Source organism: Nelumbo lutea, chromosome 3 (assembly GCF_056320005.1).
Source record: "Nelumbo lutea isolate HS-2025 chromosome 3, American lotus-T2T, whole genome shotgun sequence".
In the NCBI taxonomy this organism is placed as follows: domain Eukaryota; kingdom Viridiplantae; phylum Streptophyta; class Magnoliopsida; order Proteales; family Nelumbonaceae; genus Nelumbo; species Nelumbo lutea.
This window is the reverse complement of record NC_142686.1, coordinates 84,866,674-84,894,492: the sequence shown is the minus strand read 5'-3', so window position 1 is coordinate 84,894,492 and position 27,819 is coordinate 84,866,674. Positions and strand designations below refer to the sequence as shown.

The 27,819-nt window shown below is 41.5% G+C and overlaps 1 protein-coding gene across 6 annotated transcripts in view; it reads right to left on the bottom strand.

Moving 5' to 3' along the window:
• LOC148866165 (putative ALA-interacting subunit 2) overlaps positions 1-26,951 on the bottom strand; it is a 74,963-nt gene extending 48,012 nt beyond the window's left edge. For 3 of the 6 annotated variants that reach the window (XR_016110692.1, XM_088980777.1, XM_088980779.1), the window contains exons 1-5: positions 26,616-26,951; positions 26,324-26,511; positions 6,687-6,748; positions 6,523-6,597; positions 6,280-6,396 (exon numbers count right to left, since the gene is read on the bottom strand). Coding sequence is in view for 3 of the 6 variants with exons in the window: in XM_088980777.1 (XP_088836903.1) it covers positions 6,280-6,396; positions 6,523-6,597; positions 6,687-6,748; positions 26,324-26,387 (318 nt within the window). In the remaining 3 variants the exon portion in view is untranslated. Of the gene's footprint in view, positions 1-6,279; positions 6,397-6,522; positions 6,598-6,686; positions 6,749-26,323; positions 26,564-26,615 lie in introns of those variants that run through there. The other 3 variants (XR_016110694.1, XM_088980778.1, XR_016110693.1) reach the window with 2 other exon arrangements.
• Between the last annotated feature and the right edge of the window lie 868 nt (positions 26,952-27,819).

The window sequence follows — 27,819 nt, the reverse complement described above, 5'->3', positions numbered from 1 at the left end:
TCTTCCTTTCTTCTGAATGAATACCAGTTTCTTTGCTGATGTTTGAGTTGTGTGAATTCTGCTGCGAGTCTAAGAATTGTGTGTAAAGTTTCTGGGACCTAATAGTGGTATCAGAGCCCGTCTTTCCTCGGCCATGGTGACAGCTAAGGAAGTGGCATCGCAGGTGGAGAGTTTCGAAGAATGCTTGACTTCTTTGATTCTGAACTTCATGTGGAGATGGATGGCTTATGCAATAGATTCAACGACTCGATCCAGAAAAGGTAGCAACTGGACTTTCGAAGATCTCATCTCTGGAAGGAGGCGTTCAAGAGCTAGTAAGACGTTTTGATCTGTTGCTTCAGCAATAGACCTTTTCAGCTCCTTTGTCTACGATTGACATTGCTCCTCCTTTAGTTGCATCAAGCCGTGCGGATGACAAAGGGAAAAGTGCAGCTTTTCCGACGCCTTCTTCAATGTCGGTGTCAGAATATACTTCTGATTCACTTCCTCGAAAGTTGGAGTTACCTATTTTTGATGGGGAGAATCCAGACGGCTGGCTTTTACGCGCAAAGCGCTATTTTGAGATTAATGGCTTGCTTCCGGCAGAGCGTTTACATGCGGCCGTGGTTTGTTTAGAGGGTGATGCATTGGCGTGGTATTACTGGGAAGATGGTCGGTGACCTTTTCGTAGTTGGGCAGAATTCAAGGAGCTTCTCCATGAACATTTTCGATCGACTCAGGAGGGAAATTTGCAGGAGCAACTTCTATCGTTACATCAATCCACTACTGCTAAGGAATATCGTCGCCAATTCGAGGTGCTCTCCGCTCCTTTACGTGACCTGCCGGAATCAGTCCTTGAAGCAGCCTTTGTTAATGGGTTGCGCCCGGATATCCAGGCCAAACTCCGACAGATGGAACCCATTGGGTGGATCAAGAAAATGGTTGCGGCCCAAAAAAATTGAGGAGAAGAATCAGGCCTTATGGGCTTATCGATCAAGTATATTTCCTCATGGGCCCACAATGGCCCCCTCTGGAATTCACTTTACTTAATGGGTTTCGCAAGTGACTACTTTTGCCATCAACCGACCTGCACGTGCCGCAATTCCTCCTTCATCAATCCCTATTATTAAGGCCCCACCCCCTGCTTTCAACAAGATGATCGATAAAGAGATACAGCAGAAACGTGCGAAGAGTCTATGCTTCCGTTGCGACGAGAAATACAGTCCAAGACATTGTTGTGCTCAGAAATCACTTCAGATTTTATGGGTTCAAGATGAGGTGGAGGAAATTACTTCTTATGTGTCTAATTTGGACAGCACTTCCGAGGACACTGAAATTGCTTCGGCTCCAGGTTTAGTCGTGCTTTGTGTTTCGTCTCTTGTTGGATTGTGTGCGGCTAATTCCCTTAAGGTGCGTGGATGCATTTTGTCATGTGAGGTGGTCATATTTGTAGACTCGGGTGCATCCCACAACTTTATCTATGAAGCTTTGGTGGAAGAATTGAAATTACCCCACACTCCTACACACGAGTTTAGAGTTCAGATGGGGAATGGCGATGGGGTAAGAACTTCTGGAGTCTGCCGTCAGGTTTGCCTCAACTTACCCGAATTGGATGTCATTGCTGATTTCTTTCCTTTAAAGTTGGGCAACATGTCTATGAAGCTTTTCCTTGGTTAGCATCCCTCGGGGACTTCGTGATGAATTGGGGCAACATGTCTATGAAGCTCAATTTGGGAGGTGTCCGTGTGAAATTACAGGGCGACCCTTCTCTCTGTTCCTCTCAGGTATCTTTGCATGCTATGGTGCGTAACTTACAACATGAGGGACAAGGGGATTTGTTAGAACTAAAACAATTACAGGTGGCAGATTCTTCATTGAACTCTATCTTGCCTACATCCCTACCAATTTCCGCTTTACTAGATGAGTTCAAAGATGTTTTTGATATGCCTACAGGCTTACCCCCTACTCGGGCTACAGAGCATGCTATTGTCTTGCAGGAGGGCACTTCCCCTATCTTTGTTCGCCCTTACAGATACCCTCAGTTCCAGAAAGATGAAATTGAACGCCTTGTCTCTGAGATGCTAGTTACAGGTATTATTCAGCCAAGAACAAGCCCCTACTCGAGCCCGGTCCTTTTAGTCAAGAAAAAAGACGGAAGTTGGCGTTTTTGTGTGGATTACAGAGCCCTTAACCGAGCTACGGTTCCGGATAAGTTCCACATTCCAGTTATCGAAGAACTTCTCAATGAGCTTCATGGTGCTTCTATTTTTAGCAAAATTGATCTTAAATCGGGCTACCATCAGATTCGGGTCCGCAGTGAGGATATTCCCAAGACTGCATTTCGCACCCACGAGGGCCATTATGAATTCCTTGTCATGCCCTTCGGTCTCATCAATGCGCCCTCGACTTTCCAGTCATTAATGAATATTGTCTTCCATGATTTCCTCCGTCACTTTATGCTGGTATTTTTTTATGATATTCTGGTTTACAATGCTTCCGAAGCTGCCCATTTGGATCATCTTCGACAGGTCTTCTCTATGTTGCACGCCCACCGTCTCTTTGCCAACTCAAAGAAATGTATCTTTGCTCAGCCTAGCATTGAATACCTGGGTCATATTATTAGTGCGGGTGGTGTTTCGGCCGATCCTTCTAAAATCCAGGCCATGGTTGATTGTCCTCAACCATCTTCACTTAAAGCTCTTCGCGGTTTTCTGGGACTTACAGGCTATTATCGTCGTTTTGTGCATAACTACAGTAAAATAGCATGGCCATTGACGCAACAGCTTAAAAAGGATGCCTTCTCATGGAATGCGGAAGTTGAGAATGCATTTTGGGAGTTTAAACGGGCTATGACGACCATACCTGTGTTGGCCCTTACGGATTTTCCCCATCCCTTTTTTATCGAGACAGATGCATCCGGTGTAGGTCTCGGTGCGGTATTAATGCAGAATAATCAACCTATAGCTTTTTACAGCCACAAGCTTAGCCCGTCTGCACAATCAAAATCTGTCTACGAGTGGGAATTAATGGCTATTGTCTTTGCCATTAAAAAATGGCGCCCCTATCTTCTTGGAAGACGCTTTATTGTTCGTACCGACCAACGTAGTCTTAAGTATCTGTTGGAGCAACGGGTGGTCAAAGATGAGCATCATAAGTGGCTCCTTAAGCTTATGAATTATGATTTTGAGATTCAGTACAAACCAGCCATGGCTGACGCTCTCTCCAAAGTTCCTGCTGAAATGCACTTAAATTCTCTTACAGTCCCTATTTTTCTTGATTTTGATGACCTTAAGGAGCAAGTTGATGCTGATCCTTTTCTGGCCAACATTAAGCATGCCATACAGCATGATCCGGTTGCCTATCCCGCCTACTCTTTAGTTGGAGATCACCTTCGTTATCATGGTAAATTGGTTCTATCGGCTTCTTCCCCATTTGTTCCCCTCTTACCTAAAGAGTTTCATTCTGGCGTTGTGGGAGGTCATGCGGGTATCCGCCGGACATATCGGCGAATAGCAGCTGAATTTTACTGGCGGGGGATAAAGCATTTTATCCAGGAGTTTGTGCAGGCCAGCGATGTGTGTCAACGCAGTAAATATGAAGCCATGTCCCCTGTCGGCCTTTTACAACCTTTACCCATTCCTGAACAGATTTGGGAGGATATTGCTATGGACTTTATTAAGGCTCTTCCTAAGTCGAAGGGATTTGATACAATTATGGTGGTGGTCGATCGTCTCTCCAAGTATGCCCATTTTATCCCTCTCAGTCATCCTTTCTCAGCTCTCACGGTTGCTCAGGCCTTCTTGCACAACATAGTCCGTTTACATGGCATTCCCCGACCAATTGTGTCTGATCGTGATAAAGTCTTTATGAGTTTCTTTTGGCACGAGCTTTTTACCTTGCAAGGTTCAGAATTGCGTCGTAGTTCAGCGTCTACCATCCTCAGACGGATGGACAGTCAAAGGTGGTTAATCACTGTTTAGAGACTTATTTGCAATGCTTTGCGGCTGATTCTCCCTCCCGTTGGTCTTCTTGGATATCGTGGGCAGAATACAACTATAATACCTCTTTTCACATTGCTGTTGGCAATGACACCTTTCAAGGTGGTTTATGAGCGCAATCCTCCTCCATTAACCCGCTATGAGCTTGTCTCTACGGCTAATGCTGATGTTGAAGTTGTTCTCCTCCAGCGAGACGCTATACTTAGGGAGTTGCGTGCTCACCTACATCATGCACAACAAAAGATGAAAGACTCGACTAATGTGAACTAACGTGATGTGAATTTTGATGTTGAGGAATTGGTGTATGTGCAAGTGCGACCTTATCGCCAACAGTCTCTAGCTCGCCGAGTCAATGAAAATCTTGCGCCTCGTTTTTATGGACCATTTGCTATTGTGGAAAGAATTGGCATTGTCGCTTATAAACTTCAACTTCCTCCAGATGCAAGGATTCACCCAGTTTTTCATGTCTCGCAACTCAAGAAGGCGATTGGCAATCATATCTTTTCTCCCATGATTCCCTCCACTCTGTCAGCTGATATGGAAATGCTTGTTGATCCTGCAGCCGTTCGAGGGGTGCGTCCATCCACTATGCCTGGAATTACTGGTTCAGAAGTGCTCATCCATTGGCAGGACCTGCCCGATTTTGAAGATTCGTGGGAGCCTTTTAACTTACTTCGAGCCCAATTTCCTCATTTTAACCTTGAGGGCAAGGTTAGACTTTGGGCAGCGGGTAATGATAGGCCCCCAATTAACTTTACGTATGCCAGGAAGGGGAAAGGTCAAATTTCGACTAAGGGGGGAAATAATTGAACATGGGGGCAATTATAGATGGAGGGAATAGGGAGAGTCTTGAGGCATTTTCAGTTAGGAATAAGAAGACTATGGGCATTTATAACTTGGCCAACTGGGCATTTATTAAGGGAGTCAGTTATGCTGTGAGAGGAGTATAAGAAGGGGCTTTGGGGGATGGGGGTGACAGGCTTTTGTAGAGTGAAGAATACTGTGAGTGATTGGGAGAGCCGGCGGTCTCTCGTAGAACCGACCAACTGTTACTGTTCTTCCTTTCTTCTGAATGAATACCAGTTTCTTTGCTGATATTTGAGTTGTGTGAATTCTGCTGCAAGTCTGAGAATTGTGTGTAAAGTTTCTGGGACCTAACAGTATATTGAGATTGACCAACACTTTGTAAGAGAGAGAATTGTCTCGGGCGAACTTTGCATTCCTTATACACCCTCAGAGATGCAGATTGCTGATGTTTTGACAAAAGGACTATCTTCAGTGAAGTTCTTAGTCATACATGGCAAGCTAAACATGACTGACATCCATGGTTAGCTTGAAGGGGAGTGTTGGACCGAGTGGTTAAGTGTTAGTGGGCTTATTTATCATTCCTTGTCCTAGTTCTATTGTCTGTTATGGGCCTTTAGTTATTGGGCCTAAGCTGGTTTTTATGTGTGTACTGTCTAGGTGTCCCATCACTGATCAGGGGCATTCTAGTGTTTTGCTGTAATTTCATATTGCTAATACGAAATATTAGTTTCTAGGGCCGGCTGAGATTGATTTGCCGCTCATTCACTGATCTCTTCTCTTCTCTTCTCTTCTCTTCTCTTCTACTTCTGCACTTCAGCAAACAATATATATATATACTGTCTAGGGTCAGCCAATTTCCTTCTTAGACTAGGAAAACTCAAAGTTACAATTCTGCCATTCATAAACCAGATTATAGAAAATTAAATAACTCTTAAACTAATTAACCAATGACATTGAAAATTTAAACATGAATAACTAGTGACTAACAAATCAAACTAATTGTATGGACACAATGGTTAAAACAACAAAAATACCCCTACAACCAGAATCAACCCAATTCCCAAGAATGTTCATCCTGCCAAATCAGCACAAGTGGTTGGGCTTTTCCTTCTAGAATATGCCCTTAAAGGCTGCATATGATCTCCATCAACCAAAAGGATAGGTCTGTATCCAGTTAACCCTCCCAAGCCACAGGAATATCATATCAAGAACTATTTGGAAAGTTTATGGAGTCCATAGAATGTGGGTGGGCCTTGGCACAATGGTTGGGTTGCTCCATTGTGACCTGGGTGACCAGGGTTCAAATCTCGGAAACAGCCTCTCTGTATGTGCAGGGGTAAGGCTGTGTACATCTGTCCCTCCCCAGACCCAGCATTGGTGGGAGCCTCGTGCACTAGGCTGCCCTTTTATGGAGTCCATAGAATTAACAAGGTTTGGAAACTTTCACAATTTAAGCATGTCCATATAGAAGATGAAATTATAATTGGAAAATTACCCTGAAGTATCTAGTACAGTTTTTGGAAATTGATTCATCTTTGATATATGCCACCTTATTGTCTCTAAATTCCTCTGGAACACATTCAGTATCATATCGCTCCACAATTTCAATAACCTGCAAATCAAATTTTTAAAGAAATAAGCTTTAATGCAGAATGTAGATTTTACACTATTTTAGTAAGAAATGTGAAAATGTATTTCAGCTGAAGAATGCATTAAAATAAATTAGTGGAAGCATTACACTCCGTGAAGCATGAATGGCGATGAAACCAACAGGGATAAAAATGATACCCATTAGCAAAAATGTAGTGATTACCTGTAAAGTAGTAAAAGATGCCACAAATATTAGAACGTATACATATTAAATATATAAGAAGATAACATAAATTTGTTGCAATAGCTTACCCATGATGGTGTCAATACAGGTTTACAGGCTGGAAGACTTTGTTGGGTAAACTGATATAATGCTGCAAAACCACCACATCACTTATATGTTGACAAAAAAGGAGCTTTAAAATCAGTTTTTCTTTTGTAGAACTCTTTAAAAATCATATCTTGGAATAACATAAGGAATCATGTATCCTCATTGCCAAGGTGAGTTAATTTTAAAGTTTGCAAATTAGACTGTTCTTTCTCTAAGAAATTGGAGTGGTTCCTATCCATGGTAATGTGTTTTTCCTATCATATGGCAAAGAATAGATATAGAAAATACGTAGAAACATTCATATCAAAAAGAATAATTGTGGATAAACATAATTTATCCTGGCAACCCTACATGCTGGAATAAGGCATTTCATGAGATGGTGATAATAGAATTGGTAACAAATGTTACAGTCTGATGGCTGTAGTTGACTGAGGATGGCAGAACTTGGGTATGGATGAGTACTTAGATCACAATGCCATACATATATAATACAAACATAACATACTGAAATATATAAGTAAAAGATACATGAGAAGAGGTATGCAAATCTATGGATGTTCCTTGTGGAAAAGCAAGAGAGAGAAAGTGCTCCCAGAATCCACTCAAAGCACTGACTATAAACATGGAGATCGACTAATGGGTCTAAATAAGATTGTGAAGCATGTTCTGTCCAATAATGTTTCTCGGCAGGGCAGTTCCCCTTCTTTCTAACATGACTGATATAAAGAATCTATAGTGCTAGAATGATATGAGTACGAGGTTCTCGAAGAAAGGGTTGTCTGGAACATATGGTTTCATCTTGCTTGGAGATTGATGCAATGGATGTAGTTGGTAGAAATTGCATAGAAACTTGCTTTTTCAAGGACAAACAGATTAAAGAATTTGACTTTTAAATAAAGCAGATATGTTCTCAATTATCCTTCAACAAGCTGTACTCGAGGTTCCAAATATCGATATACACCAATACGCCTAATGGGGCGTATCAGGTGTTTCAACTCCATGCTCTCCCTTTTTTATTAATTTTTTTCAAAACCTGTTCAGAGGGGTCAGTCTAAGGCTTCTCTACTCCCTGAGACAGATTAAAACACCAAAGCATGCATATTTGGCGTATTGGTGACCCACCGATATGTGATGAAAATTTGATGGCTCTATTCAAGGGTGGGAGATTCATAAACTAGAAAATCGGTATATGAACTTAGGTCCAATGAAGGATAGCCTTTATGATCTAGACAACATCAGTAGGGAAATGCCTGACAATGAATGATATAATAACAGGTTAGAAGAGGCATGGGCTTGGACTTTGGACAACACGTGACTCAACTCAACTCAACTAAGTCTTGTCCCAAGTATATGGAGTCAGCTAAATGAATCAAGTTCTGCCATTCCACTTGTTTAGTGCCATATACATTATTAATTTATGGGTACTGAAGGGAGAGAAAGAAGGGCTTTGCTGAGAAAGGAATGGGAAAGCGTTATTAGACGAGAGGAGATTTATTGGCGGCCGAGATCAAGAATCACTTGGTTGAGGGAGGGAGATAATAAAACAAGTTTTTTTCACAAATATGCATTGGGTAGGAGGAGAAAGAATTTCGTCTCCAGAGTAACTGTCAAACAACAGGAAATTTCTTATACTGAAGAGATTGTAGAGGCCCTTATCAATTTCTACCAAAGTTCATTCTCTGAAGATAGTAACATAGTTGTCAAGGCGACGCCTAGGCAACAAGGCGCCCTTTGAGGCTCGCCTCGGCCTAATCGCCTAACAGTTTTCTACTTCCTACTATAAAATACTTTTTTATTCATTCTTTTTTGAGATTATAATTATAAAATAGACATGATTAAACTAAAATAATCATTTTGTGTGTTTATATACTAATTTCTTTTTATTATTTTCTTATTTATTAGGGTTTAATCAACACAAGCATTGCTAAATGCTGTATTGAACCCTCAAAGACTTAAAAACCTGAACCAATAAGTAAGGAAGAACTAAGAATTTATCTAATCAGCACATTTTCCTCTTCCATATATCTTCTTCTTCTTCTAGTACTACTACCAATACTTTTTATTTTCTTCTTTTCCTATAACAAAAATAAGGGTTCAGCCCCTATATTTTTTTTAATTCTATTTCCCTTCTTCCTTTTCTTCTCATGAATATGTTGATTTTCTATACTTTAGTATGAAATTTATACTTTTCTTATGAAAATCATGAATAATTATTGAAGAAATAAGGTTATGGTACCTAGGGAACTACCCTAGGATCTATGTTTCTAACATAAAAAATCCATCTAGGCACCCCCCTGTCGCCTAGCCACGCCTTGGTGCCTTGAAAACTATGGATAGTAATTAGAGGTGAACTCTAAGTAGATGGGATGTAAAGGGTTGAGAGATCCATCACATGGACGCCCAAAGATTGCGGAATAAGGGGCGAATTTAAAAAATTTTTCTCTCCCTTCAACTGGGAATCACATTCCCTATTTAGAAAATCATATTTTCAAGGATAAATCTTGAACCTTAAACTGAACCAGATCTGAACCAAAAGGAATGGGAGAGAATGATACCTGATACGGAGAAGCAATATCTCCCAACGAAGGTGTTCAAGCCCAAGGAAGGATCCAAAGACTGCTCCCACTGAAGATGGTGCAGTGCAGGATGGAGCAGAATCAGTAGTGTTCTTCCCCAAGAACTCTGTCCTTCGCAAGAAACAGCAGGATGGAACGTGAACACAGCTCCCTTTTCAATCCTTTCTCAAAGAATTGATGTCAAGATCCAACCTTGACTTCTCCCACAGCTGGAGATCGAACTGGCAAACAGGGCGGCAAGAGCAGGGAGGCGGCAAGAGAGTATTCGCAGGGTGCAGAATTCTCTCTTCTTGATTTCAGCACTAAAGAGGATCTGATGTGTTTCTTGGTCTCTCACAAGGCTGCCGCCCCCTCCTTCCTTTTGTTAACTTGAAAAGATCAGCTCCTAATCCCATTAGGAGGTGCTTATCCAAATCATATTTGGATCAGCCTTCTCTTCTAATGATAAGGATAAACCCTTATCTTATCTGCAGATTAGATTAGCTTTATCCTAATCTTATTAGGAGGTTTCTAGATCTGAATCACATTCAGATCTGGACTCTCTGAGTGGATAGGATTAAGACCCTATCCTAACTGCTAATCCATCTCAGAATTCGCCCCTTTAATTAACTAAATTAATAGCCCAGTTCGAAATGGGCTTTAGGCCCATTAAGCTTATGTGCTCACTTAACCTTCCTAACTGCTGCCCAGTTGGGCTTCCTTGTATGGCGTGGGACCCAAGCATTGTTCTACACATCAGCCACATGGGTTCGGCCCAGCCTTTGTTACAAGGCCTGGTCGAATACACTGTTAAAGACAGTGCACCCCCTGAAACCCATCAAATGGGCTCTATGGGCCCAACACTTACACTAAGTGGTCCCTGGGCCAAGCCACCTTGTAACACCCAGGGACTGTGGGCAGATGCAAAATTAGCCCATCAGGTATTATCCTCAATGGTCTTACACTTAACCTCTCAGCCCATAATGATCATACACTGCCCGACAAGAGAGGACCTCTCCCTCGGCTGCAAGGAACAGTGTTGCACTCTCCACTTATATGGCTCCCGGGAATTAAAACCCTTTTGCAAACATTTTAGAAACCATAATATATATACTTTTATATCTCATATAAAATATATTTTGCAAAACAAATTTCAACGGTTGAAATCGGCTGCCGGCAGTCTTGGTTTCCAACAGTGAGAGTGCATCCCCGATCATTACCTTTGTCCGACAAAGGGGCTGATCCTGTCACTATGATCACCCACTCAGATGAATTCTCGGATTGTCCCAACATACCCAGGTTTTGACCCCCGCTAAGGATCTCACTGATTGGTACATCAAAGACAGACCGATCCGACACCTAGTGCAGTATCATAATCGAGTCTAGGGGTCGGGTGTAACTTTCCAGTTTTGCCCATCAATCTCCAAGGTCCAGGGGAACACTGGAAATCTGGTCCAGTTCAAAGATTCAATTAATCCCACACTGTATGTGCCTAGGGTCTCACCCCGGTAGCTGAGACAAGCCACCCCAACCGACTTGGTGGCACCACAGTGTCAGCCTTGTCAGGATAGGTCTCCCCAGACCGACCCACTGGCTGTGAACATTCAAAACTAACACGAGTCTCAATAAGTGTCCAGTTTAAGGGTAATACATAGAAACATACCAAGGGAACATGAATCAAATATGTACTTTTATTCATTTACAATAAACTCATAAAGTACATCAATTTTGATTGAAGCTAAGGGCATACAAAACTGTCTAACAGCTCCCACTTGCACTTAGGTCCAATCAGGTACTAGCCGGATCCCATGCTTTCCACGTGTTTCATAAACACTTTCTGTGTCAGTGGCTTAGTCAATGGGTCTACCACATTCTCCGCTGATCCTACCTCTTACTATCATCCTCCCGTAGGTCCAGTGTTGTCATACAACAATGGAATGGGTGATGTGCTGAATTCCAAATTCATGAATGAACACCTTCAATCATAAGGCAGCATCACTTACGGCAATGCATTCGGCTTGGGTTGTGGACTATTAATTTGCAACTTAGGACCCCTGTTTGCTGACACTCAAGAAACAACACACGATCCTATCGTGAAAACATATCCAGATGTAGACTTTCTATCATCTAGGTCTGACTGGAAATCGGCATCTGTATACCCTTGGATCTTTAGTGAGCTACCGTCGAATACTAGACAAAACTCTTTTGTCCTTCAAAGATACTTAAGTATGTTTTTCACAGCAGTCCAATGCTCCTGCCCTGGGTTGGCCTGAAATCTGCTTACTACACTCACTGCCTGAGCTATGTCAGGACGAGTGCACAGCATGGCATACATGATGCTCCCTACAGCAGAGACATAGGGAACGTCTTTCATGTCATCAATCTCCTAAGAAGTCTTGGAAGACATCTTCTTGGAGAGAGTGACTCCGTGCCTGAAAGGAACATTTCCTTTCTTGGAGTTTTCCATGCTGTATCTTTTGACTATTTTGTCAATGTAGGCAGATTGGGATAATCCTATTATCCGTTTCGATCTATCTCTATAGAGTCGAAGACCCAGTATATAGGAGGCTTCTCCAAGATCTTTCATGGAGAATTGTTGTGATAACCATACTTTCACCGTAGTTAACATACCTACATCATTCCCAATGAGTAGAATGTCATCTACATACAGAACCAAGAAGGTAACCTTATCTCCACTGTACTTCCTGTAGACACAGGGTTCATCCGGATTCTGCTCGAAGTCAAACGATTTGACGGCAGAGTCAAAACGGATGTTCCAACTTCTAGAAGCTTGCTTAAGTCCATAAATGGATCTATTAAGTTTACATACCATGTTTTCCTGACCTGCAGCAATGAAGCCTTGCGGCTGCTGCATATAGATATCTTCAGTAAGATCTCCATTCAGGAATGCAGTTTTGACATCCATTTGCCAAATCTCATAATCATGGTATGCTGCTACAGCTAGCAGGATCCTAATGGATTTAAGCATGGCCACAGGCGAAAAGGTTTCTTCATAATCGATGCCTTCTTTCTGAGTGTACCCTTTCGCCACCAGACGAGCCTTGAAGGTCTCAACCTTACCATCGGGGCCCTTCTTCCTCTTGTAAATCCATTTGCAACCGATTGCTTTTACCCCGGAGGGCGGATCTACTAGAGTCCAGACTCCATTGGTCTCCATTGAGTCCATCTCTGCTCTCATGGCCTCCACCCACTTCTGGGAATCTATGTCCAACATAGCTTCCGTGTAAGTCACGGGATCCTCCTCACTAGTCAAGGTTTCCACCAGGTAACTATCTTGGTCATAACCATAACGGACTGGTGGCCTGGATACCCGAGTGGATCTTCTAGGTTGGTCACTACCTAGAACTTGTGGGACATCTCCCACTGCTCCTGAGCTCTCCTCATCAAGAACAACTTCCTGACAATGGGTGTCCAGGATATAGTCAGTTTCCAAGAATTGCGCATTACGACTGCAGAACACTTTCTGCTCACTTGGGTCATAGAATAGGTAACCTACAGAGCCTTTTGGGTAGCCTACAAATAGGCAACGACTGGTTTGGATTCCAACTTGTCTGCACTCGTTCTCTTAACGTGTGCTGGACAACCCCAAATCTTCAAGTGTCTGACACTTGGTTTCTTTCCGGTCCAAAGTTCATATGGAGTATTCGGAACCGATTTGGTTGGAACCCGATTCAGCACATAAATCGCAGTCTCTAATGCGTAACTCCAAAAGGATGTGGGTAACTCTGAGTGTATGAGAAGTGACCGGACCATATCCAATAAGGTCATATTCCTCCTCTCCGAAACACCTTTAAGTTGTGGTGTAGCAGGAGGAGCTAATTGTGATACTATCCCATTGTCCTTTAAGTAGTCCCTGAATTCGTCAGAGAGATACTCGCCACCTCGATCTGATCGAAAGGCCTTAATTTCTCTCCCTAACTGTTTCTCGACCTCTTGTCTAAACTCTTTGAACTTTTCAAAGGATTCAGACTTGTGTCTCATTAAGTACACGTAACCGTATCGTGAAAAATCATCTGTGAAGGTGATGAAATACACGTGTTGATTTCGTGTCCTAACACTCAGGGGACCACATACATCAGTATGTATTAGGTCAAGTGTGCCCGCAGATCTTTCAGGCTTACCGTTAAATGGTCGTTTCGTCATCTTGCCTTGTAGGCAAGGCTCACAAGTGGGAAGATCTTCTACAGTTAGAAAATCCAAAGGACCATCCTTTACCAACCTTGTGATTCGGTCAACACCGATGTGGCCAAGTCGATAATGCCACAGACACGTGGGATTAACTGTATCACGAGCTCTCTTCTTAAGGATTTCAGCCGACGTAGTTTCGGTTATGTTAGTTTCTAGAGAAGGATGTAGAACATAGAGACCGTTCTCCAGTTCCCCGTATGCGATGAATCTGTTGTTTCTTTTAATAGTAATCGTATTACTAAAGAAGACAGAATAACCATCTGCACACAGTTTTGAGATAGAAATCAAATTTCTCCTTAAATTTTGTACATAAAGACAGTCTTTCAGTACAATTATTCCTTCTCTAAAAATTAATTCCACGGTTCCTATGGCCGCGGCTGCAACAGTTGCAGTAGTCCCCAAGAAGAGTGTGACTTCTCCTTCACTCAGCCTTCTGCTTACCTTGAACCCCTGCAGTGAGTTACAAGCATGAGTCGAAGCCCCGGAGTCAATACACCAGGAAGCAGAAGCTACCAACAAATTGGTTTCTATAACACAAGTTTCGAAGTTACCTTTCTTGGATTCCAGGTAGGTAGGACAATTCCTTTTCCAATGGCCGGTTTCTTGCAGAAGTGACAGGCATCCGATGCTTTGTCTTTCTTCTGCTTCTTGCTCTTAGTGGCTTTTTTCTGAGGCTTCTTTGCCTTCCTCTTTCTCTTGCCTGTCTTGCCAGTTTCAACAAGCATGGCTACAGGCTCATCCTTTCTAATCAGTTCTTCAGCTCTTTGCAACATATTGCTGAGCTCTTGTAAGCTGACATTCAGCTTGTTTATGTTATAGTTCATGATGAACGGATTAAAGGAAGGAGGCAAAGAGTTAAGGATAGCATCTATCTGGGTAGCAAAGTCCAGCCCGGATCCAAGAGCCTCCAGTTCGTTCATGTATCCCATCATCCGAAGACAATGGTCGTGAACTTGTTGACCCTTGGACATTTGTGCGGTCATGAACTGTTTCAAGACCTTTTGTCGAGTAGAACGATTCTGCTCTTCATACATTGTCCTGAGACTGTCCAATATGTCTTTGGCAAGTTCGATCTGATCGAACTGCCTCTGTATCGGGTTGTCTAAGGAGGCAATGATGTAACACCGGGCAAGGGAGTTTTTCTCCTCCCATTCTTGATAGTCTCTCCTTCGGGTCTCAGAAGCCCTATCACCCGGACGCTCCGGGGCAGGATTCTTTGCCACTTTGTCCAGCTTTTCAGAAGCTAGGACCAGCATAAGGTTCCTGTACCAATCAGCATAGTTTGGGCCCTTCAACTTGTTGTCATCAAGTAGTTTTGCAAAAGATCCGTTTGCCATTTTCTGATAAAAGAGCAAACATCAGTCCACAGCCTAATTTGATTCATGTTCATCTCATAGATATGGATTTTAATCTATGATCCATTTCCATTTATTCGTCTCTGAGATTTCCCTCCTCTCTCAGTGACGGAGACTATGGGTTGTCTCTGGAAATGTGGGAAATCACATAGGGTGCATGGAGCCAACTGTTTCAGCTGCATAACCCCTCCACCTTTCTGTGAAGGATCACATCCACTCATCATATGAGTTTTCCCTTTGGCCCCTGTCAGACAAGGTTCAGAGCCGTTTTCAGGTAAACCTTTCTATCGAGTGAGTGCTTACCCATCATATTCATGAACGCCAAGGTACCGTGAGAGAGTTCCCATTTTCTGGTGAAGCCCCTCCCACATCGGTCTATGACGCCCCTATCATCTTATGAAACACTCAGACAAGCCCAACAGCAAATGGATAGCCCATTTTCTGGTGCGTTTCCTCATTACTGAAGGACCCATCCTCATGCTAATGATGGAAGGCCTTTAGAGAGTTCATCATATGAATCTCCCTATCACACGCACTCATATTAGCTGGAGGGAACAAAATTACGCCCTAGTTTGATTTAGGTCAAACCAAAGTGGCTCCCACTGACTTTCATAAAGCCAGATTTCGGTGGGCCTTAAATCGGCTAGGGTTCCGCACGCAACCTCTTGATGAGGTGTGGGGCCCACCACTGAGGGAAGTCATCCAATGACCAAAAGGGACACCATGGCAATGATGTGCATTCAGCCATGGTGTGCACAAGAGCCACTGTCGAATGAGCATGGGCCAAGTACTTATGGCCCATGTACGCAGCACATCACACATCCATACATCACATGCAGGGATAAATTGATCCAATCAATTAATTATCTGTAAGACCCGTTGGAAGCCCGTTAAAATTTCATAATATTAACCATTAATATTATCTAGGTATATGGGCTGAATTAGGGTTACCCAGTTCGGCCTATATAGCTTTATCCTTTGAAATGGGCTTTTGCAGTTTTAACTATTTAAAACTGGGCCTTTACAGGCTGGGCCGAATTAACCATTTAATTAAATATCAATCCTTAGGCCCATTAGTGGGAAATTAGGGCTGACATTCAGCCTTGATTAAACCCTAGAATTGGTCCAAACAGTTTTGAACCAATCTTGGTTCGAATGGGTCTAGTGTTTGATTTTTAATTAAATCCTTAATTCAAGAAAATAATCTGAAATTAAATACTGATAAAATGAAAAACAAGAATCAGTCAAACAGGGCTGTTCGCACAATCCTTCCTGCAAAACAGAGGTTAGATCACAGAATGCAGTTTCACAAACTGCAAATCGCAGATAGCATTTCTCTTATCTGTGAAATCTCCTTCTCTGCGCCGCCATCTTCGATCCAAAATAAAATAAATAGAAATCCTATTTCTATTAATAATTACATCAGATCGAATACCTATACATTGAGTCTAGAAAATAAAAAAAAATTATTTACAGACCCAAAAAAAATCAAAAACTGCAAAATCGCAGATTCCCTGCGCAAACCAAGAATTCGATCTCCTCTTGTACGTACAGCCCATAAATCAAGAAAATTATAAAGAACAATTCTAAATAATAATCAGATTTATTTAAAATTAATTTCAGATTATTTGCCCATCTGATTTGGGAACAAATTTCCCAAAACCAAATCTGCGCAAATTGGGTAGAACGCCTTCTCCCTAATTGCGCAGGTTCAGATCTGAAACAGAATGGTTCAAGATTTGAACCTGGCTCTGATACCACTAAAGGGTTGAGAGATCCATCACATGGACGCCCAAAGATTGCAGAATAAGGGGCGAATTTAAAAAATTTTTCTCTCCATTCAATTGGGAATCACATTCCCTATTTAGAAAATCATATTTTCAAGGATAAATCTTGAACCTTAAACTGAACCAGATCTGAACCAAAAGGAATGGGAGAGAATGATACATGATACGGAGAAGCAATATCTCCCAACGAAGGTGTTCATGCCCAAGGAAGGATCCAAAGACTGCTCCCACTGAAGATGGCGCAGTGCAGGATGGAGCAGAATCAGTAGTGTTCTTCCCCAAGAACTCTGTCCTTCGCAAGAAACAGCAGGATGGAACGTGAACACAGCTCCCTTTTCAATCCTTTCTCAAAGAATTGATGTCAAGATCCAATCTTGACTTCTCCCACAGCTGGAGATCGAACTGGCAAACAGGGCGGCAAGAGCAGGGAGGCGGCAAGAGAGTATTCGCAGGGTGCAGAATTCTCTCTTCTTGATTTCAGCACTAAAGAGGATTTGATGTGTTTCTTGGTCTCTCACAAGGCTGCCGCCCCCTCCTTCCTTTTGTTAACTTGAAAAGATCAGCTCCTAATCCCATTAGGAGGTGCTTATCCAAATCATATTTGGATCAGCCTTCTCTTCTAATGATAAGGATAAACCCTTATCTTATCTGCAGATTAGATTAGCTTTATCCTAATCTTATTAGGAGGTTTCTAGATCTGAATCACATTCAGATCTGGACTCTCTGAGTGGATAGGATTAAGACCCTATCCTAACTGCTAATCCATCTCAGAATTCGCCCCTTTAATTAACTAAATTAATAGCCCAGTTCGAAATGGGCTTTAGGCCCATTAAGCTTATGTGCTCACTTAACCTTCCTAACTGCTGCCCAGTTGGGCTTCCTTGTATGGCGTGGGACCCAAGCATTGATCTACACATCAGTCACATGGGTTCGGCCCAGCCTTTGTTACAAGGCCTGGTCGAATACACTGTTAAAGACAGTGCACCCCCTGAAACCCATCAAATGGGCTCTATGGGCCTAACACTTACCCTAAGTGGTCCCTGGGCCAAGCCACCTTGTAACACCCAGGGACTGTGGGCAGAGCAAGATTAGCCCATCAGGTATTATCCTCAATGGTCTTACACTTAACCTCTCAGCCCATAATGATCATACACTACCCGACAAGAGAGGACCTCTCCCTCGGCTGCAAGGAACAGTGTTGCACTCTCCACTTATATGGCTCCCGGGAATTAAAACCCTTTTGCAAACATTTTAGAAACCATAATATATATACTTTTATATCTCATATAAAATATATTTTGCAAAACAAATTTCAACGGTTGAAATCGGCTGCCGGCAGTCTTGGTTTCCAACAGTGAGAGTGCATCCCCGATCATTACCTTTGTCCGACAAAGGGGCTGATCCTGTCACTATGATCACCCACTCAGATGAATTCTCGGATTGTCCCAACATACCCAGGTTTTGACCCCCGCTAAGGATCTCACTGATTGGTACATCAAAGACAGACCGATCCGACACCTAGTGCAGTATCATAATCGAGTCTAGGGGTCGGGTGTAACTTTCCAGTTTTGCCCATCAATCTCCAAGGTCCAGGGCAACACTGGAAATCTGGTCCAGTTCAAAGATTCAATTAATCCCACACTGTATGTGCCTAGGGTCTCACCCCGGTAGCTGAGACAAGCCACCCCAACCGACTTGGTGGCACCACAGTGCCAGCCTTGTCAGGATAGGTCTCCCCAGACCGACCCACTGGCTGTGAACATTCAAAACTAACACGAGTCTCAATAAGTGTCCAGTTTAAGGGTAATACACAGAAACATACCAAGGGAACATGAATCAAATATGTACTTTTATTCATTTACAATAAACTCATAAAGTACATCAATTTTGATTGAAGCTAAGGGCATACAAAACTGTCTAACAGGATGGTCCCACCCTCTCTGAGGAGAAGCGAATATGGCTAGAAAGGTCCTTTGAAGAAAAGGAAGTGAAAAGTGCAGTTTTTAGCTTGGACAGGGACAAAGCTCCTAGGCCAGATGACTTCCCCATCATTATCTTTCAAGTGTGCTCGAAGACTTTGAAAGAAGACTTCTTAGAGGTGTTTCCCGACTTCTACCACTCTTATATCATCAACAAGGAAACTAATTCCACTTTCATCTCCTTAGTTCCCAAGAAGGGAGGAGCCCTAGAAGTCAAGGGCTACAGGTTGATAAGTCTAACAACCAGTTTGTATAAGGTGATTCCTAAAGTCCTAGAGCAATGATTAAAAATGGTGCTAGGATCAGTTATTGATTCGAACCAATGTGTGTTTATAAGGGAAAGACAAATAGTGGATGGCATCTTGATTGCAAATGAAAGTGTAGAAGATGGAAAAAGTAGCAACAAAACTAGTGTGGTGATTAAGCTAGATTTAGAAAAGGCATATGATAGAGTGAACTAGAGTTCCATGGCTTCCATTCTTAAAAAATTTCAGAGATAAGTGGATTAAACTTGTTTTGACTGTTGCTACAGTAGTCCGAAAAGGAAGAGGAGAAGAAGAAGAAGAAGAAGAAGAAGAAGAAGGGTCTGTCGAAAATCTGATGGGTTGCCCATTCAGTCAACCCCCTTAATCTATATTAGGTTCTAATCATAGTTACAAAGACAGAAATGACCTTACTTAAGTGTGGGGCAGAGTAACTCTAATAACACTGCCACATAAGCAAGTTACTTAATAAATAGAAGAAGATTAAACTACCCCTATTCGGCACATCTTAACACTCCCCATCAAGCTGGAGAATATATGTCATATAATCCCAGCTTGTTACATAGATAGTTCACTTTCCCTGAGCTTAGAGCTTTTGTAAACAAATCTGCCCACTGGTCATTGGAGCCCACATGTTCTGTATTTATCTCTCTGGCAAGAACCTTCTCTCTCACAAAGTGGCAATCAACCTCTATGTGCTTTGTTCTCTCATGAAAGATAGGATTGGATGAGATATGTAGTGCAGCTTGGTTGTCACAGTACAATTTCATAGGTTTATCCATGTGAAACCCAATTTCTTGTAGGAGATTCCTCAGCCACGCTAATTCACAGGTAGTGTGAGCCATGGCCCTATATTCGGCTTCAGCACTGCTTCTGGCTACAACCGTCTGCTTTTTACTCTTCCATGTCACAAGATTTCCTCCTGGTTTATACAATAGCCCACGGCCTGGAGCACCTTTCAGATACCTCACAATTCTAAGGACTGCATCCCAGTGAGGTATACGAGGGTTCTGCATGAATTGGCTCACCACACTGACTGCAAAGGAGATGTCGGGTCTCGTGATAGTTAGATAGTTCAGCTTTTCCACTAGTTGTCTATACCTTCCAGGATCTTCAAATATTTCTCCTATATCACTGCTCAACTTAACATTTGGTTCCATAGGGGTCTCAGCCGGTTTTGCACCTAGCAATCCTGTTTCTTCCAATAGATCAAGGACATATTTCCTTTGGCACAGATTCACACATTGTTTTGACCTGGCAACCTCTATTCCCAAGAAATACTTTAATGTTCCAAGGTCCTTTGTTTGAAAATGATTTTGCAGAAATACCTTTGGTTTGCCAATCCCCAATTTATCACTACCAGTGATGACAATATCATCCAATAGACCACTAATAAAATCTTCCCAGCTTCTGAGTCATAGCTAAACACTGAGTGATCAACCTGGCATTGCTTCATTCCAAAACTCTTCACCACTTTGCTGAACTTCCCAAACCAAGCACGTGGAGATTGCTTCAACCCATAAATTGCTTTCTTCAGCCTGCACACCTTACCACCCTCCCCCTGAGCAACAAACCCAGGTGGTTGCTCCATATATACCTCCTCCACTAGATCACCATGGAGGAAGGCATTCTTTATGTCAAGTTGAAGGAGAGGCCAATCATACATAACTGCCAAGGAAATTAGGACACGAACGGAACCAATTTATGCCACCGGTGAGAATGTCTCCATATAGTCCACACCATACACCTGTGAGTAACCTTTAGCAACAAGTCTGGCCTTCAGACGCTCCACACTACCATCTGGCAAGTATTTCACAGTATACACCCATTTACAGCCCACAGCATGCTTCCCAGGTGGAAGAGTAGTAAGTTCCCACGTGGAGTCCCGGTCATATGATCTAAGGCTCCAAAGTCAATAATCCATGAAGGAGTTTTAGATGACATGCAAGCGATACCTGATTGGGCATATGTGGCAGTGGTATGTTGTGAAGTAGTTCGAAGGAACCGTTCATACTCATCACGCGAAACACTCACCATCTCCCTCCCAGAAGTAGATGTAGATGTGGAAGGAGTTAGGTCTGCCAGTTTACTGTCACTAATAGCAACCTCGCCTGCTACAGCATGATTAGCCCATTTAGAGGGAGGGCCATGTAGATCATAACAGAAATACACTGTGTGTCCATCCCTACCACAATGAGTACACTTCCTTGTAGAGTTATTTTTTCCTCTGCCACGGCCTCCCCCTGAGTCACGGCCACCCCTACCAATCATGGAATTGCCACGGCCCCCTCTGGAATGACCTCCCCCTCTTGTACTATGTCCACCACCTCTAGCTGCCACAAGTGCTGATCTATCATACTGTGTGGGGTTCTTTGTCTGGCCCAAAGAGATTCTACGAAGTCTTGAGAATACTTCCTCAAGTGTAGGAAGAGTAGAGGCCCCCAATATTTGAGCTCTAACTGGCTCATATTCCGACTTCAGCCCCACTAAAAATCTTGTAACATCTAGCTGCTCCCTTTGTTGTTGCTGAACTTGAATATCTGGATTAAGGGGATGATAGACATTGAGTTCATTCCTTATATTCTTCATGCAGGCATAGTACTCTTCTAGTGTTTTGGTTCCTTGTTGCAAATCAAAGTACTCCCGATACAGCTGATATACTCTTGTTGTGTTATCTTGTCCAAAATATAGCTTCTTAGCATGCTCCCATATATCCTTAGCCGTATCAAGGAACATGAAGTTGGCACTGATTTTGGGTTCCATACTATTCCACAGCCAAGTCATGATTTGAGCATCTTCTTGTTCCCAATCATCAAACCCTGGAGAGTCAACCGGTGGCTTCTCATCTCTAACATGCTTTGCTTTCTTCTTTGCCTTGAGAAAAACTTCCACGGATTTAGCCCATGGAACATAGTTCTCCCCATTTAGCTTAATTGAGGTCATTTGTACTCCTAGGTAGTCGGAAGAAATTACTACACTAGGTTTCTGATCATTGTAGCCATCTCCTATTGCTGCCATTGTACCTTTTTCACAGTTGTCTCTAACTTTACTTCTCAGCTACAAGCTGATTGATGTTGTTCACAGTTTGATATTTCAGCCCCTATTGCAGCCTCTAAATACCACTGCTGACTTCACACACTTGTTCTTATTCACACTACTGCTGACTTCACACACTTATGTCCCACATAAGCATCAGTTTACCATTCACTAATCACAAGTAGAGGCCCTCTTACAACCACTCAAGCACCACAACACAGCCAAATCTGCTGCACCCAGTTCAGACTTATTTAAGACACTTAAGAGGGCATTACACAACCACAAGGAGTTCGGCAAGGTCACTGCATTCTACCTTATACCGTATCAAGAGGGCATTACACAACAACTTACAGCAGCCCTACACATTCGGCTATTACACAACAACTTACAGCAGCCCTACACATTCGGCTACTGCACACACAGCCCTTCCTAGGGCAACAATGAACCTAGTTCTCTAGGTTCTACTCAGTACAACAGCTTCTTGTAGGGTTTCTACCCAGAAATATAAGTAACACTAGAAGAAGAAAGAACCAACCTTCCTTTGAGAATATCAATCAACCATTCACTACTGAAGTCACTTTCCTTGTTGAAGAAGGTTATGCACAGCAGAGAAACAAGCTGTACTGTTTCTGACCTAGGGCGAACCAGTTCTCTCCATCGACTGATCAGAAGCGAAGGTGAAGAGTCACGAACAGTGCTGAGGTGCTTTACCAACTGACTTAGGTCAGGAGCATTGCTCTGATACCATGTTTCGACTGTTGCTACAGTAGTCCGAACAGGAAGAGGAGAAGAAGAAGAAGAAGAAGAAGAAGAAGAAGAAGGGTCTGTCGAAAATCTGATGGGTTGCCCATTCAGTCGACCCCCTTAATCTATATTAGGTTCTAATCATAGTTACAAAGACAGAAATGACCTTACTTAAGTGTGGGGCAGAGTAACTCTAATAACACTGCCACATAAGCAGGTTACTTAATAAACAGAAGAAGACTTAAACTACCCCTATTCGGCACATCTTAACAAAACTGATGATGAGTTGCATCAAGAACACGTGGTTCTCTGTTTTGCTTAATGGAGAGTCAAAAGGTTATTTTAGAGCCTCAAGGGGAATCAAGCAAGGCTGTCCTTTGTTTCCATTTTTGTTTACCTTAGTGGCAGACATTTTAAGTTATTTCTTAAGGAAGGCATCTGACTGGAATCTGCTAGGCTTTGGTCAGAGATAGAGTTGAAGTAAATCACTTACAGTATGCGGGTGACACCCTGTCCCTGTTATTCCTTGAGGCAGATGCCAGAGGGGTTGGAGAATCTGAAGTTGCTCTTTTTTTGCTTTGAAGCTGTTACAGGCCTTCAGATCAATCTATTGAAGAGTAGTATGGTGGGCATTAATATAACAGATGAAGTGTTCTAAATTCTTTGGCAGAGTTGCTAGGCTGCCGCATTGAATCTTGGCCTATCTCCTACCTAGGTTTTCCTTTGGGTGAGAACCCAAGTCGCATTCAGTTCTGGAATCCAGTGATCAGCAAATGTGAGAAGAGGTTAGCTAGTTGGAAGTTGAACTATCTTTCAAAAGGGGGCAGACTCATTTTGTTAAAATAAATGTTGGTTAACCTTCCCACATATTTCCTCTAAATGTTTAAGGCCCCAGCAAAGGTCATCTTAAAAATTGAGTAACTCCAAAGGGATTTTCTATGAGGAGGGAACAACAAAGGATAGCATTTTGTGAATTGGGATCATGTCTACAGCTCAAAGGAGAAGGGGAGATTGGGTATTTGGAAGTTGAAGATTAGGAACATTGTGCTGTTAGGGAAGTGGCTCTAGAGGTTTTAAATTGAACAAGGCAGCATGTGGACCTTAGTCATCATCAGCAAGTTTGGACTGCACATAGGTGGAACAATAATCTCTGCACCCCCAATCCCCGCTCTGGGTCTCCCTGGAAAGGTATCATCACTATTTACCCCCTTTTTATCTCCGACATTAGGTACTTTGTTGGCAATAGTGTCCACATTAAATTTTAGACAGACCTCTAGTGGGGAGATAGACCCCTTTGTCTTCAGTTCCCTCATTTGTTTAGACTACCCCTCACCCCCAAAGCTCCCATTTCCAACTTTTCTTCTTCTCTTGCCTTCTTCCTGGAACTTCACTTGGCATAGACCCCTCAGAGACTTGAAATCTCAAGAACTTTCTAACCTTCAATCCTCTCTTTCTGAGGTTTACATTTCTCCAAATAGACCAGATAGTAGAGTCTTGTTGGAGCACCCTTCTGGTTTGTTCTCAACTAATTCTTTTTGCTAGATGCGTTCTGCTGGAAATGTATCTTCAGAGACTTCCTCACAGGTCCAGAATTTTCCTTTCCCTGTCAAGAAGCTTGAGAACCAAAGGGTCCCACTCAAAATTTGTGTTTTCGCATGGGAAGCTTGCTTGGGAAGAATAACAACTTGTGATCTTAGACAGAGGAAAAGAAGATGCCGTTTTATCTCTCCCTTCATGTTTGTGTACTTTGCATGCAAGTTGGTGAAACAACAGATTGCTTATTGCTCCATTGCAACACAAGTAGGAAAGTCTGGCAATTTTTTCTCTCTGGTTGGCCTCTCTTGGGTCAACCCCCACCCCGGCACATTCTTGATGTTTTTTGGGAGGTGTTGGGGCTTGGGTAAAAGGGGAAAAGTTTTCTGGAATCTTATCCCTCGAGGAGTTATATGGGGAATTTGAGAAGAGAGGAATCTTAGCTTAGAATCTTTGAAAATAGGTTCAGGTTGCCTCAGAAAATTCAATCTAGAATTGCCAATCTGTGCAAATCCTGGGCCTCAATCTGTAGGGAGTTTGCTGGCTTCCGTTGGATTGACCTTGACAGAAACTTATCATAACTCTTATCTTCTTCTCCAGTGGTGCAGCATCAGCTCAGACCTTTGTGCTGAAACTCGACAGAGTTTAGATTATTCTTTGATGACAGCTCAATGGGTAACCAATAGGTGATAATTTGGGTTTACAGTGGTCCAATAGGTGAATCCAGCTCTGTGAAAGCAGAGCTCCTTGTTGATCTTACAAGCTTGCGTATTGCAAGAACTTTCGGTCTATCTTCTTTCTCAGTAGTCGGCAACTCTGCAATTGTCATAAAATGGTTAACTGATAATCAAAGGGGCCCCTGGGTTTTGAATCATTACTCGATGGAGGCTAGAGACCTATGTGTCATGTTTTTGGACTCATTGGGAGCATAATGCTTTTGCAGACAGCTTAGCTAAATCCTGTGTGCACAGAGCTGATTTGTATAGCAGGAATATTGCCCCTGAATTCTGATTGGGAAAGTGCTCCCATTGTCTGTAAATCCTCTTTTTGTTAATTGTTATATAACATATCTTCTTGTTATTCTCCTTCAAAAAACAAAAAAAAAAAAAAATCATGGGCCATAAATCATTTTTCATTACTTTAATAAATGTTCTTTCTAGCATCCCCCCTAGCACTTCTAGACCCTTCAACTTGTAACAGATCACTTGGACAACAAATGCAAACCACTCAGTTGTGTAAAATACTTGACGTGGCAAACCACCTATTGCTTCATTGTAATTTCAACTATGGTGATAATTCTTTGAAGCTCTCAAGTAAGCTGGTCTTCCTCAATCATCAGTCCATGGTGGACAAGCTTCCACAGTTGGAAAGTAGAGCATTTAAACAAGAAAGAGAAAGTAAATGGAGACTAGTCATTTCACCATAATATGCAAAATCCAGGGTGGTGTTCTTATGGCTGTCAACTCACATGAAGGTCAGGAAGTTTATCCTTCAATACTTTCCCATTTAGAAGATTTCTATGTGTAAGACAATTAGCTATACTTCTTTAGTTTTGGAAAAATATTGAACCATTTTATATCTCCCAATCATGGGCAACGCACCCACACACCTTAAACCCTTTATGAAATAAGTACAAATTATACTTTACCTTCAAAAATATCATGAGATGAAGAACAAAGAACATATTCAGTTAGAACAAACTGTTCTAGAATGTAATGATCAGGCCTCTAACTAAATATAGATCTAGTATTTCTAGTATCATAATGAGAAGCACACTAACATGCTCGTGCTGAACTTCGGCCCAAGACAGGGTCTCATCCGTTGTCACAGGAAATAGGACACCACACCACTAACCAATCAACAAATTGAGTTCATAAATTCTATAAACTTCATGCTAATACCGAATAACACTTTATAGAATAACCCATTGATCTTATCTATTATTTTGTCACATATTTTTCATAACTCCAACCCAAAGAACTGATCTTAGTCTTTTAATAAACAAAAACAGGGTCTTTTTGTTGTTTTAGTTGACACCAATGTCTATAATTCCAAATCCTTCTAGGAAGCATCCGTTAATAAAGATTAACCACTAGAGATGATTGATTCAAATAAGAAAACTAGAATCAGAAGTAAGTTTTGGAGATTGCATCATACCTTTCTGTCGCCTGGAAAGAGCCGTGATAGATTGAGCTTCTCCACCAGAGCCATCCACATCCATCAAATCCAAACTCTATATTCCACCACCAACTCTCCTCAGCATCCAACTAATGAAATTATACCGGTTTTCTAACAAAACCCACCGGACAAGAAACCCCTTCTTATCAAAGATTGAAGAAACTCCCCTGATGTACCGCCAAGATTAACGATGAACCCACTCCCGGTAAGCAGTTTATAACGATCCCAGGAAACCTTAGAAATTAAAGAATCAGATGAGATCTAGCCTTACCTTGGACAGGAACAGTCTCGAAAAAGGTGGAATTAAGAAGGGTTTTCTATTTAAACAACGAAGAAGAGATTGCTTCGAATGGAGAAAATGGGGACTTTTATATTCCTTGACCTTCGGAAAAGGCCGGAAAGGAATCTCCGGCAGAATTTAATTGCTTCGGGTGAGCTTGTAAAGGTGTTCAGCCGTTCAGGTTTGGGAGAACAGAGGAGAAAAGGGCCGTTGTGAAATCCAGCGCATAATAGACAATTGACATGAATACTGCTAACATGCGCCCATCTGCTAATTAGCCTGTTTGGATGCAAGAGTCCCACTGGGCACCGTTGAAAGCTATAACTTGGATAAGACGTCAAACCAAACCAATAAATTACTAGCAGAGTTTACTAGCAGAGTTACAGGATTGGAATTGCATTGGTTTCTTAATAACAAACTTGCAATTATAATTAATCTAAGTTTTGAAACTCATATATATATATATATATATATATAATTGCATGAAACCCCCTCATTCATTTTTTTTACTTATTTTTTAATTCCACATAATTATCCATTAAACCAATAAGGAAATCATGTATACTTAACTATTTCCTACAATCATAAAGAAAGAGAATTTTACTTTTCTAATGTTTAGCCAAGTGGCACCACTTCCTCCTAAATTGTCTCTAATTCCTATTTATCTCTTAAATTATCTCTAACTCATATTTATCTCTTAAATTATCTCCAATTCAGTAGAGAGATTCTCCCCTAAACAATCTCTAATTCCTATTTATCCTCTCTCCCACTTTTTATCTATATCTATCTAAAGAAAGTTTGAATTAAAAAAAAATACAGAATAATTTAAATGTTATAACAAAATTATATACTAAATTTAAAATATTTATTTAAAACATAAAAAATTAATAGATTTAATAATATTGATATTATTAATATTCAATATTTTTTACAAAATTTATCATGAAATTATGTAGTAAAAATATAAATTATAATTTTATGAATTATACAATTTAAATGTTATTCAAATAATAAAAATTTAACATTAAAAAATAAAACATTAATTAAATATTTCAATAACTAAAAATCTTAAATAAAACATTAAAATAGCTAAATAATATAAAAAAACATTTAATATTATGTAATAAGAATAAAATAAATAAAATTCAAATAATGAAAATTTTTAAAAATTTTACATATTATTTAAATATTTAAA